At 42.2% G+C, this 14,521-nt stretch overlaps 1 protein-coding gene across 1 annotated transcript in view; it reads right to left on the bottom strand.

Moving 5' to 3' along the window:
- Positions 1–9,766, bottom strand: part of maml3 (mastermind-like transcriptional coactivator 3) — a 100,592-nt gene extending 90,826 nt beyond the window's left edge. The window contains exon 1 of the mRNA XM_029502588.1: positions 8,563–9,766. Within this exon, the coding sequence (XP_029358448.1) occupies positions 8,563–8,937 (375 nt within the window). The 5' untranslated portion in view covers positions 8,938–9,766. The remainder of the gene's footprint in view (positions 1–8,562) is intronic.
- Positions 9,767–14,521: the final 4,755 nt, after the last annotated feature.

The raw sequence follows: 14,521 nt of genomic DNA, 5'->3' as shown, positions 1-14,521 counted from the left end.
TTCCAGGCTGCAAAGCACTCATCAGACAATCACTGCGATATTTGCAGGTCCCAGTGCTTCACTACCATAGGACTTCCTGTCTGCAATCACCTAGTATAAATCAGTTATCAGACAGTAGCATAGCAACAATGTCACTAAGTGTCTGACCACACGGTTAATATCCTCTCTCACGCTGTCCTGCTCTACCCCTCTGAGTCCTCCCTCATCTTTTCCTCCCTATTGCCCTCTGCAGCATTATCAGATAATGTGTTTTTTTTCCCTCCTGCATTGCAGCCACTGTGGCACAATTACCCCGGCTGCTGTACTAATGGCTATTGATGCAGCTGAGGGCCCCACACACACACTTGCACACGCAAACATTCATAAAAAATTCATGACACTGGCTCAATAGGAAGGTGCGGGGGGTCTGGCCAGCTCTAGAAAGGACAACAAATGTCATTTAACAAAGGAGGGAAGAGACAGATGATACAAGTCTCAACATTAATGCACAACTAGACAGACAAATAGACATGGAAAAAAAAAGATTTGTGGGTAACAACTTTTATCAGGTTAAGTTCTAATAGACCTGTCCCATGCAACTGAGCAGGTACTCATTTCTGGGTACAGTATCTGTGCTTGTAGCTCTGAGGATATACAGTAACAGTCTGTGTACATGTCTGTATGTTCTGCAGAAACCTGCGCGGTGGGTAATTCCCTCTTAGCGCTGGATTTCTCCCTGCCACCGACCTGTGCTGAGAGAGCTTTAGAGTGCTAAGCCTGCTAACCAAGCCTGAACCAGGGATCACTGGAGACAAGGAGCAAAGACACAGCAAGGGATGGAGAGGGAGAGGGAAAGGTAAAGCACAGGTGGGTCTGAATCATTGAAACGAGTGAAGGGAGGGCAGATTGGAAGGAGGGAAAAAATGAAAGGTCAAATAGAGGTAGGAGAGGAAGGGTGAAGGGGTGAATGGAGATGGGGGGCATGAAAATAGAAAGTAGAAGCCCCTGTGTAATGGGTGGATGTAGAGTGAAGTGAAAACGGAGGATGGATGTAGGATGGATAGACCGCAATTTAGTGCTGGGAAATGATTTTTCGGGGGGGGGGGAAGCTTCAAACTGATCCTGATTAACCCTGAGTTTAAACGCACAAACAGGAAGGTCACCGAGTGGTTCCCAAACACCAAGAGAAAGCTGACAACTCATGGCGATATTTATTCTGCACTGTTTTACTCTGCAACCACAGACAGAAAGTGTTCATTCTTACATTTGTCTAGTGTAAATGTAGTGTGGTCATTAAACTGCAACACAACTATCACTAAGACCAGCAATGGAAAATGACGCACACACTCATGTAAAATGTTTATGTATTTTACATGTCTGTTTCAACTTCCTCACAGCCAAATATTGCACTAGATTTAATTTAAAGTTATAGCCACAAGTATACACGAAGAATCAGATTTAAAACCATTATTTGAAACCCTTTGTCATATTTCGTATGATAAGATATTCCAAAGTGACACATCTGAGTCCAAATGAGGTGAAACTGCACAACATTTCATGCAGACACATGCTCACGCCTTAATACCCAACATCCAGCAAAGAGAGTCCCTAATTTTCACAGGCCGTTTTCAAAATTGTTATGGAGAAGAATCACCTCTTTGAGATTATTTGATCTCCAGATGCAATTGACAGGCTGAAGAACCTGAATTTACTGCATGAAAATTGTCAAACACGTTGTCAGAAAGCTTTACCAGCCTAGACCTCCTCCTAAATTTCCCATATACTGGTTCAGCCAACTCAAAGAAAAGACGGTAAGACGGTTGGGAATGATGGTTTCTTGACAGTGGGTAGTCAGCCATTCTCACATTATTATCATTATTTCACTATTGAGTTGAATTTCTAGTTCCTAAGTCTTTCTTTGCTTAACTCACGAATGTTGTTAGTCAACACCTGAACTGATGGACCTTCATGATGGACAATCACACATCCATTCACATAATCTACATGCACAACAGTTTCACTCTACTTTCACATTAATGAGGAATGCAGTGCACATATATCCACCTTGACACACACATTCTCACACACACACCTGATGTGTATTGCAGTGAACCCAGGCATCTCTGATAACAACCTCATTCATATTTTACAGTGTGAGTGAGTAAAAGGAACAAAGATGAGTTCCGTCCATTGTACCATCAATTATGTCAAAGCTAAACTGCCCTTCAGATGCCTATTTGGGCCTATACTTCCTATTGTATGCAGAACAGCAAGCTAATGGCCTTCACACACAATCCAAACAATGAGGAAGCATGGGCTGACAAGCCACAGAGATAAGATGATCACACTGAAGACACTTAAGACCTTCCAGTGGTTCTCTGTTTACTTAAGAACATTTTACAAGCAGTTAAATCTCTCAGTGTACTGGTGGCTTTATGTTGTAGCTACAGAGCTATAATTCAAACAGCAGACTACTGAATACAACACAAATACAACGGTATTTCCACATCAGATGGTGGACATTTGCATTGAACGTAAAACAAACGTAAAACAAACTATGTGGTCAAGCTTGACTTGACCACATATCAGGAATTTTTGGGGTTGTAATGGTCCACAGCATCTTTGTTTTGTCCAATAGTCTGACACCAAACCATTCAAATGTTGAGATTTTTTGTAACTTTTTTTCAGAATTCAATTAAAATTGTGATTTAAGCAGGTTAAGGGAAATTCTGACTGATCAGTGTCAGTTTCAGAAATCCAGTATCAGATGGACTCTAATCCTTTCAGTTTTTCATTACTCATTTAATCAACTGTTATGAATTTGGCATAACCTCCCAGAGCCAAAAACAATCTCCAATTATTATTATTTTTTTTTTTTATTATTTTTTTGTTTAGTCTCACCAAAAGTCCAAAACTTAGACTTAGTTTGCTATTCAGGAAATCCTGCCATCCGAGGAGCTGGGAGCTTTTTTTGTCCACAGACTAATCATTTAATCAAGAAATTGTTTCAGCTCTAATCATAAATGCAGTCAATTATAAGCCATTAATGCTGATTCACATAATATTAGTAGGTGCCCTATATAAGTAAGTTTTTGGTTGTTGTTTGTTTTTTACTATAACAGAACAAATTACTATTGATTATTAATTAATTGTTTATTAAGTGGAATAAAAAGTGAGACACAGATTTGAGGAAAACAGGCCAATTAATAGATACTCTCCCAAAATCCCAAACTGGCGTTTTGACAGTAAAGTGTTAGCTGAACTGTCAAGAGATGACAAAAAAAAAATGTTGAGGAAATATTTGAGGACTGAAATATGGATAAAGTGTTATCCCAAATTCTGTTGTAAGCACAAGCTTAACAGGCAGAGTAAGCAAGTGAGCATGTGCGTGGCACAGGTAATACTATCATTTTTTCAAACAACTAGCTAAAACTTTCTGAACTGCGCAGACCGGAGGGAAAACTGTTTCCTCACTTTATTCAAGAGTCTGTGCTGAATGTGTGTGTGTTCCTGCAGAACATGTGAACAAGCGTGGGTGGAAGGGAATGTGGTCACAGCCGCCCCAAATCAAAAACCAGATCCAGAGTGTACGTGTGCAAACTGAGGGACAAGAGTGAGAAGAAAAAGAAGAAAAGAAAACAAGTGACAAACATTGAGTAAATCAGAGAGAAGATGAAGAGAAGACTTTAAAGGATACGGTCAAGAAAACCTGGGGGAGTCAGGGGAAAATTAGTGAGCAGTGAGTCAAAAACAGCACGTCTGTGATGTCATGAGTGTTTGTCGACGTCATGCCCTGCATGTGTGCACGTCAGTACTGGAGAGTGTCAGCTCCACGCCAGCTCAGTGGTTTAAATATAGTGCTTGGGCAACAGTCCCAGCTGACTTTAACAATGCTATAGCCACTAAGATCCATCCACACTACATTAGCACTGTACTAACGCTGAAACCAGAGAAGTGGTGAACAGAGGGAGGGAGAGGAGGGAAGAGGGAGGAGAGGAAGGGAGGGAGGGAAGAGGGAAGGCCTCGGATTCATGAAAACTCAGCCGCCTACACTCCGGCCTCTGCTGCAAAGAGTTGAGCAGGACAACTGAGAGAGTGTGTGTGTGTGTGTGTGTGTGTGTGTGTGTGTGTGTGAGAGAGAGACACATTCCATGGTGAGGTGGATGCCAAGGAGGGAGCACAGCCGAAGACAGTCTGTCCTGAGCTACTGTGTTTCAGTGCAGCTAACGAGCCCCTCACTGTGCACCTTGGCCTTGCAGCTGTAAACTTGTTAGTGATTAGGTAATCAGATCTGACTGGATGTTTTGTCAAAAAATGCTCAGGTCACGATTCTGCTTTTAAGAGACATTGTGGCCCTGTTGCTTTAGAGACACGTGCCTGTTACTAAAAGGTCATGGGTTTGATCTGCACAATAGTGCACGTGCTCCCATCAAGATTGTGACAAAGAAACATGCCTTGTTCACATTAGCAGGGCCACCAGTAGTAAATGTCTTGTGTCAGAAGTAGACTATTTCACATCAGGTTGCGATAGGTGGCAAGTTTGGCAGCTAAACTCTTTCAGTCTCATGTTTGTTTAGCTCAAACAGGATGACCGTACAGATTCACAATTGCCCACAATCACACAATAATACACTGGCCTCAACAGACTGTCATGCAGTACAGCTGACATTGTTGTTGTTTTCTGGCTTGACAGTGTTGTTGCCATTCATAACAATTTCTCCACCAACACGTGTAATCAGCAAGTTCACACCTCTCTGCGGTTCTCAAATGTCACAGTGGAAAGACAAAGGTACAAAGAATGTAAAAACAGACCACCAAATAATCATCGACTGTATGTATTTAACAGTGTAGGATAATTTTCCTGCTTCCTTCTGATTAGTTTTCAATTATTAGTCATCAAACTGAAAAGGAAAAAAAGGAGTGGTAGCCCATAACTTCATGTTCATTCCATACTGATGTCCCCTACTACACCATGACCCAGCAGAACCATCATCAGGTGAGTGCTGAATTTGTGTTGGCACGTTAAATTATGAATAGAATCAATTTATCATCATCCTTTGCACATCACTGCCTTGTGTTTCCCTCAACTAATCACTATATATAGTCTTGATTTAATCAGGTATTCTTATTCAGATCAAGATCTCTTTGGAAAAATAGATGTAAGTGCAGCAGAGGAAATACAAATAGAACAGAGATAAGACAGAAAACTAAGCAAACACAGCACAGCCAGTCACACACCAGCGAAATGCATCAGATACAACCAGAGACAGGCCAAAAAAAGGGTCCAATGTAAAAAACTTCATCCAAAGGGATGGGACGGCACCAGTGTAATACCAGATGGCTGTACTGTGTATTATTAAGAGAGCAAGTGGGCCTTTAATCAACAAGCTTCATCTTGTCTTTACCACCAACAATCCCAGGGTACGCATGAGCTGACCAATCACATTTGTCGTGGTCTCCAAGTGTTAGTGGATCGGTTTGGAGGTGTGCAGCTCACAAGACATCCATTTCCTTTGTACCTAAACATGGACCAAAAATCAATCTTTGCTCATACACAATTTGCCACAACATCTGTGAGAGACTCCACAGCATGTGCCACCATCAAGCTATCGGAGACAAAACTGTTGCCTATTAGCTTTATTTTGAACTTCTAATTGATTCACCTAGTAAACACCAAAGCTCTGGTTTCAGTGTCGATATACTGACTAGTTTACGAGTATGAAGTTATCGTGTGTGTGTGCGCACGCAGTGGACAGGGAGCTAACAAACAACCTCTCAATGCATCACAAAACTATAATTATTGGCTTTCATGATGTCCCTGTAGGCTGAACACTGTCTGTCTGCCTGTCTCATCCGTCTTGACCATTACCACAACATACAGTATTTCTTTTGACTATTCATCCATAGGATATACAGTATAAAACTTTAAAACTGACGAGATTTGAATGAACCCCTAACTATCCCAACCTGAGAAGCAGAAAGGCTGTCCAGTATTTAGTTAGAAACCTTCCTATTATTTTTCCAACTTCATTTTCTGAGCTGAAGAAAGTTTATGAATTCAACACGTGACTTTAAAAAAAAAAAAAGACACTTGTGAAATAGGTTATGGTTAATCATACTGCAGGACCCCTTTTACCTGTACCTGCTGCTTTTTATGAGAACATTGTCAAAGAAATGGTGGGAAACAGCATAATAGGCCCCCTGTGTCTTCTTCTCCTTTCTCACTAATAGTTAGCCTATAAACACAAACACACACTTTCCATAATTATAGTCTTGCTCTTGCCCCGATGTGGGTGTGTCTGAGAACCATTAGACCAAGGCACAGTGTACTGAGGTGCTTGTGACAATACAAAACTTTGAGGACAATTACGCTTAAACAGTTTGAACCATGGATTTCCACATTCATTATTTCCAATTTACAGCTAGAATATGCCGTAACTGGTTAAATCATTTCTTACCACTTTGTCAAACATTATCTCACACTTAGAAACACTGTTTTCTTGCTCATTTCATCTTTTTAATAAATAAATCATAGACATTCCTCAAAACTGAGAGTAACTATATTAATACTGCAAACCAACTAATCCTACAGCACACACATTTTACAGCCACAACCTTATTAAATGTCATTGTAAGTTATGTTGTACAAATCTCACAGCTAAGTAAATCGCGGCAAGATCATATTTGCAGCTGTACTCACCCTATAGGAGTAGATACAAAGATCTTCAAACACATCTTCTCCCCATTGTATATGTCCCAACAACTGCCTGTGACAAACCCCTACAGATTTACACATTCAGGCCCCCAGGGTATTTGTGTATGCTACGTGCATGTGTGGTTGTGACGTGTGTAGTCACATCAACAGCATATTTGGCTTTCTAAGAATGCTTGCTTCTGTAGTGACTACATACAGCCATCTAGCTGCAGCTTTTCTGAGGAAAAAAATGAAAGAGGGGTGAGATTTTTCTCTTATTTCTGCTCATCTGCCTTATAGTCCATATCTAAACAATGCTAAGAACTAAAGCGGCCTACCAACACCCAGATCTCTGTGATTAAGCTGGTCAGTGCTGTGTTTGCATACAGTGTGTCACCGTCAGTGACAGAGAGGAGCCGAGAGAGACAAAGTGGAGGGATGTCGCTGTGTCTTTAAGCAGCAATCCCTCCATTCGCTGAGCATTTGTTGCCGGCCATGGGCCACGGGCGGTTCGGTTTAATGTCCACAAGAGCCACTGGGAGGTCCTGCACGATTAAAACCACTGCTGCTCTCTCAAACTGTAACTGGTCAGGCGTGTGTTGCTCTTTAATAATGACTGGGGCTGCATCTGAAATTAAAGACATTCTGATTTTGCATTTCAAAAGGGGTGGAACTTGGCACATTGCAGCCACAAAAGGGATAACAATGCTGAAATTCCCGACGTGCATCTTTTCTAAAGGAAACCGGAGCTTGCCCACAAGAGATGTCGTGCAAAGAGGGGACACTGCACAGTTTATCCATGTCCTTCCCCCTCTCTTTGATGCAAGCAATACAGGAGGACATTGTCTTTGAAAATGAGAAAATCTCACAATTTATTACTTTCATGTGCAGACCTGCTCATCAGTTTGAAAGACTACGAAGCTCAAAGATCCTCATCCTCCGCCCTAAGAAATTCAACAACCCTCCATATGTTACCACTGCCCCCTACCAACAGGAAGTCACCGTAGCATTGCTATAAAATTTACTACGAGTTTATATTGACTCTGTTGGACTTGCAAGGATTTGATTTCCTAAAGCACCACTGCAACATTTTTACAAGGACAGGCAGTTTTGGGTGCAGTAATAGAGCCCAGTTATTAGATTTTTACTATGCGATCACTGCATTATTTTGTGTGTAAGACCATGATTAACTCTGAATTACTCTTCAAAACTTGGTGAAAACAAAGAAGTGCTGTGGCAGCCATCTGAAGTCATCTCCTACTCTACTGTCCGGTCACTCAGTGAAGGGGTGGCTGTGATCAGGTGCTTGAAACTGTGTTTCTGTGAGTATGTTTCACAGCTTACAGAGCAAGGAAGCAATGTTGCAATGTTGTAGCTTGTAAGTGTTGCAGAACCATTCGTACACAAAAAAAAAAAAAAAAAAAAAAAAACAAGAACAAGAAAAAAAAAAAGTTGGTTGGCCACTTTTGAGGCAGAAATCATAACTTGACCTTCCAAACTTTCAGCCTTCCTTTGAGCCTATAGCAGCACTGATCTTGCATATGATCAAATATCAGTTGTCAGACTTGTCATTTCCAAATCGTGCAGCATTCTTGCTCTAGCAGCCTGTTTTGTCCAACAAGGAGCCGAATTTCTTTGTAAACAAAGGCGGCAGTTGGCATGTTGCTTCGAAAAAAGTGAAGCGTTTCCAAAGCAATTGCCAGCGTGTTTTTTTCAACAAGTCTTCTTAGTAGTGAACAAGTAGTAGTAGTAGTAGTAGTAGTAGTAGTCGTAGTAGTGGTGGTGGTGCAGCTTGTAGCATGATGGGGTCCAAGCATTTAGGGGACAGAGATAGGGGGTGAAAGAGGCGCAGCGTGTGGTGAAGTGTGTGACTGGAAGCTCGGTCTTACCGCGATGAGCGTGTTATTCCTCTGCTCCGCGGAGGAGCCGGAGTCCGGGTCCGGCTGCTTGCTCTGCGGCTGCTTGCTGCTGCCGCCGCCGGCGGACTTCTTGGCCCTCTGCTCCAGACTGCGCTGGTACAGGCTGACCGTCTCCCTCCGCTCTATCTCCAGCTGCTCGGCGTGGGCTTGCTGGTACCTGTTCTCGCAGTTGACGTGGTGTCTCCGGCAGCCCTCTATCCGCTGCCTCAGCCTCTCCACCACGGTGCTGTGCTTAGGTATGCCCACCGCCCCGGCGGGCACCACGCTCCCGGCGGCCGGGTTCATGCTGTTGTTGATGCAGATACTGCCGTTGGGTCCGGCAGCGGGGGAGGCGAAGTCCCCCATCACTGGGCCGAGTGGCTGCTATTTTGGAAGAACTTTTCTCCCCCGTCAAGCTCACCGCCGCCGCCGCCTCCTCCTCCTCCGACCACCTCTGCCTCCACCTCCACCACCTAGTGTCCTCTCCCCGGCTGTCCTCCCGGCGAACGGTCCCAGGCGAGCGGGCAGGGGAAGGGGAGATACAACAGGCAACAGCCGCCGAAGTGAGCGCCAACCGGGCAGGTTTAAAGGGCTGAGAGCCGCCCGACAGTCACACGGTTCAGGGCTCAGGACCGTTTGTCGTTCCCTCCCCGGCTCTGTTTCCAAACAAACCGCCCCCGACAGCACAAATAACACCCAGCGTGAGTGAGAGAGCCCCGGACAAGCCCCAAACTGGATTCAACAATAAAAGCGCTGCCACGCTGCCCCCAACAACAACTCCGCTGTAAAAACCCAAAAAACTACACAAAAAACAACAAGAGCACGGAGGTTAGCGGGCTGCCGGCGGTCAAACACACACAGACCGTCCCGCGGAGGAGCAGCGGCGGCGGCAGCAACAGTCACAGTCCGGTCGCCGTTTCACGGCGTTGTCCTCTGAGAAAAAGTTTTGCTGCCTGAACCGAACGGGCTCCGGAGTTTCCCAGTGAACTTGCATCTCATATGGTTTTGGTTTGAAAGAAATCCCGGTGAAGATGTTGTCGAGTTGGGGAGAAAGCGCACAGGCGCCCTCGGTAGTCCGGTTGTGAGGCAACGAGAAGATCCCAGACGGCGCAAAACGCGGATATGGGAAGCAGTGGCGGAAGTCTGCAGTCAGCGGCTGCCGCCTGCCACCATCACAATAATCATGTCCGCTCCTCCACCATGCCAGCGGAGTGATATCAGGACAGGAGCCGAGCAGAAACCAGCGAGAGGCTGCGAGGAGCCCGCTGATGGACACCGACAAAACCCGGCCTGGAGTTCGGAGCGTGCTCCGGAGAGGACCGTGACCCCTCCTGAGAGCTGTTCTTTCAAAAAAGACAGTATCAATCAAAAATATGGACTTTGCCATTGATGTAGATACACCAGCAGGGGCTAATGCCACCAAAAATAAGAAATCAATAATAATTCAGGTGAAGTCAACATATATTAAAACTTGCTCCAACAAAAGTTTTCAATAAGATAGATAGATAAAGTAAGGTGAATAATAAATACACAAAACAAACAAATGCCAGAGGTGACAAAGAGAGTATATAAAGTTAATTCACATAAAATTTACACGATAAACAAAAATGCAACAAAAATAATATCAAGAATATGATAGAAAATGAATAATGCCACAAATAGATGAGTGGAGAACCATGGCTTAAATTTGTTCTCTGTTCAACGATAGAACAAGTGCTCTATAAACTCATTATAGAGCAAATTTTTCACTATCTGACAAGTAAATTAATTCATTTTAATTTGATTTGATGTAGTGCCAATGTGCATTATAGAATTTATTTGCCATCAAACTATAATTATAGTTAGATAGTTAGTTATTAATTTCAGAATACTATTATACTGATACTTCATTAATTAACAGGATACTTTAATACTAATACTCATTTCAGCATGAAATGTCAGAGCTGTATGGAGTGAATATTGACTGGCTCCAGCCTGAGCGTGTGGAAGTGGTAACAGAAACTCTGAACCATGGGCCCGTGATTAACAAATGTCTTGCTCATAAACAAACTTTGCGGGATTTCTTATGAATTGTTATTGGAAAAACATTTCTGATCAAAACGCACTATGAAACTATATTTGTCATTCAGAGGATTAACAGTCTTTCTTACTAAGAATTGCTCGTCCTGTGCACCACAGAAATATGGAATGTACTACTTCAGATACAATTGTCTGGTATTCTGCCCAAATTAAGATATTATTCTCAGAATTGTGGAACCAGACTGGAATGACATCGAATGATATTATAATTATAGTAATCTTATGTCTAAAATTAAACATTTCACTGTTGTTGATAATAGGAAGTGATAGTAATGACAAATCTAATTTATTAGGAGCTACTGACTGTACTGTGATTTAATTATTGGTTGACTTGGCTGACTCATGCGATGCCCAGTGTAGGTGGGTCACATAATATCATTGGTATTTATATACATATTAATTATATACCGCCTGTAATATAAAGTAGTGGGGAAAATAGAGTTTGTACAGTGGTACGAAAAAGTATGCAAACCCTTCATGCACTGGCTTCTTGCAGTAGTTGGTCAAAGATGTGATCTGAACTTTATCTCAGTCTTATTTGATGGCAAACGAGATTCACTTAACCTAATAAGACATTGATGGGTGTGCTCTTTACTGAACACACCCATATAACACAAAAAAAGTAAACCAGTAGCCTTAACCCAGCTGCTCAAATCTGCACAGTGTTCAGTGAGTTTGGACTGTTTCATATCACAGATTTAACAGGATGTCATGTTTTAACGGCTCTCTGGGTCTCTGGACTCTGACTGGCTCTTTGTTTCACCTGGTAGTACGTTAGCAGACACAAATCAGACTGCAGATGCTGTAAGATGATATGCTGCGTGATAAGCTAAAGCTGGTCATGCCACACCTTAGGCGTGACGGGTCCTGACACCATTTAGAAGTTGTTTGTGTCATTTGCGACATTGGAGAGGAGAGCATGCGATTTTGTGACCAGCATGTTGCTTTGATGGGTAGGATTTAATCTGGGTGGGAAAAAAACATCCACACTGCTGAGATGCACCTTAGCAAGGCCATTACACCCAACTGCCAGTGATCTGCCACTCACGGATGTGAATTTGATGAAAGACTTATGGCTCAGAAGGAAACAACCCCTGATAACTGAAGGTTTTTGAAAATGAGCATAGAGCTGTCAAAAGTTGCTGCATTGCCACAACTAAAACTTCATATACTCCCTGAAAAAAGAAGAAAAAGAGGAGGGTGCACAGGCAACAGTTGTTGAAAAAGCTCTATATGAAACGGATATTTTGAACAAATATTTTTGAACATTTCATCAAACATTTGTATAGAGGCATTTTCCATTTTAAGGCCTTCAGGTGATTTTTATTTCAAGCACGACTGACAGAAGGTTCAGCGGTAGAATAAGTTTCATTTCCATTTAAAACCCCAATAAGAAGAAATAGAGGACCATTGTGTTTTAATGATAGGGGTTAAGAGACGGAGACAGAGAAATATGAGAGAAAAAGTTTTCCTTTACTTCAAATGAGAGAATTTGTAAGGTTGTGTTTTTATGATCTTCCCATCAACTTCCAGCAGCTAATATTTGACTAACAGTTCCAGACTAAATGTGAAATGAAATAAAAAGCGCTTTAATGTAGTAAGTAGGGCAGCAGATTTTCTCTAATATTACAAATGACAGGTATGTTTGCATTGCATGGTGATAACCAATAACAACACTTCCTGTCCCAAATACAGAGCCAACACTGAAGCCCAAACATAGATGTGTAGCACAAGCTCAAACAGAAAAAAAAATCTCTAATCACATCCTCCAAAATGCCACTTGTTTACATCACTGTTGTCCAAGCAGAGTCAAACTCTCTCTCTCTCCCTGTTTGTGTGTCTGTCTCTCTATCTCATTTTTATTTTTATCTACCAGGTCATGTGGGAGATCTGAGCTCCATCCCTGACTGTTCAGGCCATATGTGCTTCCTTCGCTCTCAGCCATCCCACCAACACACACATACACATGTACTCACACATGCAGTCATTCACCCCCGCCACAAATGCTGTACATCAACACAGACGTGGACCTGCACACTCGCACACAATCTGTGTGACAATTAAATAATGGCCAGCATGTGTCTGTGCTTCCACTCCATTGGGTGTTATTCATTTCTGTTTCCTGTTTCAGTGTTAAAAGGTTGATAAGGAAGTGATTTCTGTATGGGCCAAGACATCACTTCACTCATGTTTTTCTTACTCTGTTTTAGAACAAACACAACAACTTTGCTACATAAGATTGTGCTCAGTCCACATTTAAAAACATTTTTAGGTACACACTTTGATAGGAAGCCGTGACAGTGTGCATGGTTTTCACCTTGTGTGTGTTCCGTCCTGTCATGAGAACGAACACAGAGTTGGCCTTGAGAACTGCAGCAGATGTCAATTGATCACATCTGTGGACAGATATTGTCCCCTATAGTGCCATAACTGATGTGGGAAACAGTCACAAACTTTACAGGTTTGTAGCTGAGATCAAAGTGAAGCCATAGCTTCGTCGTCGTCGTGACCATAATGTAGTCACAACTACTATGAGTCAGACTGTCAACATGCAGATGTGATCCCATCACAAGATGGGCCCTAGTTTGTTTGTTTTTTGACTATCAACCTGATTATCTCTTGGCCCACTGGACTCGTGTTCTGACCCTTTCTGAGGGGCCCAACCAACTAATTCCACAGAGAATGTTAAAACAAACCTCAAAATTGATTGATTTGTGACTGAAACAATCAAACCATCTGAAGTTTAAAAGGGAATACTTCTTTGCTCAAACACCTAAAATGTGTAGAAATGCTAAAGGTAAAAAGATAATCCTAATACTAAAAAGAAATTATGCCACAAATTATGCTGCAACAATAAATTATGAGTTTGAGTTTGTGCTTACCTCAGAGGACTTTCCTCTTAGAAAGTCTGTAAGAGCTTGAGTTTAAACACCAGGCTTTAATGGTTGAATGAAGAGTAGAACAGTTTTTAATAATGCTGAGTATGAAAAGCTTTTTCTTTTTCTGAAGGAGGCCTGGATCCTCAGACATTTGCAGAAAGATGTTGCAGATGTTCTACCATCGGTTGTGGCGAGTATACTGCTTTATGCTGCGGTCTGCTGGGGAGGCAGTATAAAACAAAAAGGATGCAAGGCAGCTAGACAAACTGGTTGGAAAGCGCTGGCTCTGTGATTGGAACCAGATAAGATTCACTGGGAGCTGTGGTGGAGTGATGCACACAGAGGAAGGCAGAGTGCTTTAAAATACTCCATCCACTTCATGACACCCCAGTGGATCAGAGACACAACAGCAGTGGACGGTTAATCCATCTACGATGCAGGACGGAAACATACGGAAAATCATTCTGCCAAAGACCAAAAGACTGTGGGATAAAGGAACCGCATACCTAAATACTACAATGCCGATTTACATCTGGATTTGACAACTCAGTGTGTCAAAGAAATGTAGTGGATTCAAAAATACAGTGTTTCCCCCTGGAATGTCTTGAAGTAGAAATATAGAGGAAAATAAAATAGAAATATTTTAATACAAGTAAAAATAGCACTTACATCTAACAACTTTTTCTACGTTGTCTCACCACTGCTGAAAGAATCAAGCTAAAAAAAAAAGTCACAGAAAAGCAAACCACATCTTCTGGTGATTGAATGAGTTCGGTGGATGCTCTCTGATCGCTAGGTAAACTGAAAACCCAACGGCAAAAGTAATGTATCACCAAACAGGGACCTCACATTAATTTTTTTTGTCAGATAAAATTATTGTAGAAAAAATAACAGTGACAGAGTAAATTATTACTACAATGTTTCTGACTATTTCATCACCCCCAATCTCCCAGACCTGAAGCCATGAGGATTTTCTTAGAACATCTCGGCTT

Source organism: Echeneis naucrates, chromosome 1, assembly GCF_900963305.1.
Source record: "Echeneis naucrates chromosome 1, fEcheNa1.1, whole genome shotgun sequence".
NCBI lineage: Eukaryota > Metazoa > Chordata > Actinopteri > Carangiformes > Echeneidae > Echeneis > Echeneis naucrates.
The sequence above is the reverse complement of the archived record's forward strand: the minus strand, read 5'-3'. Positions and strand labels throughout refer to the sequence as shown.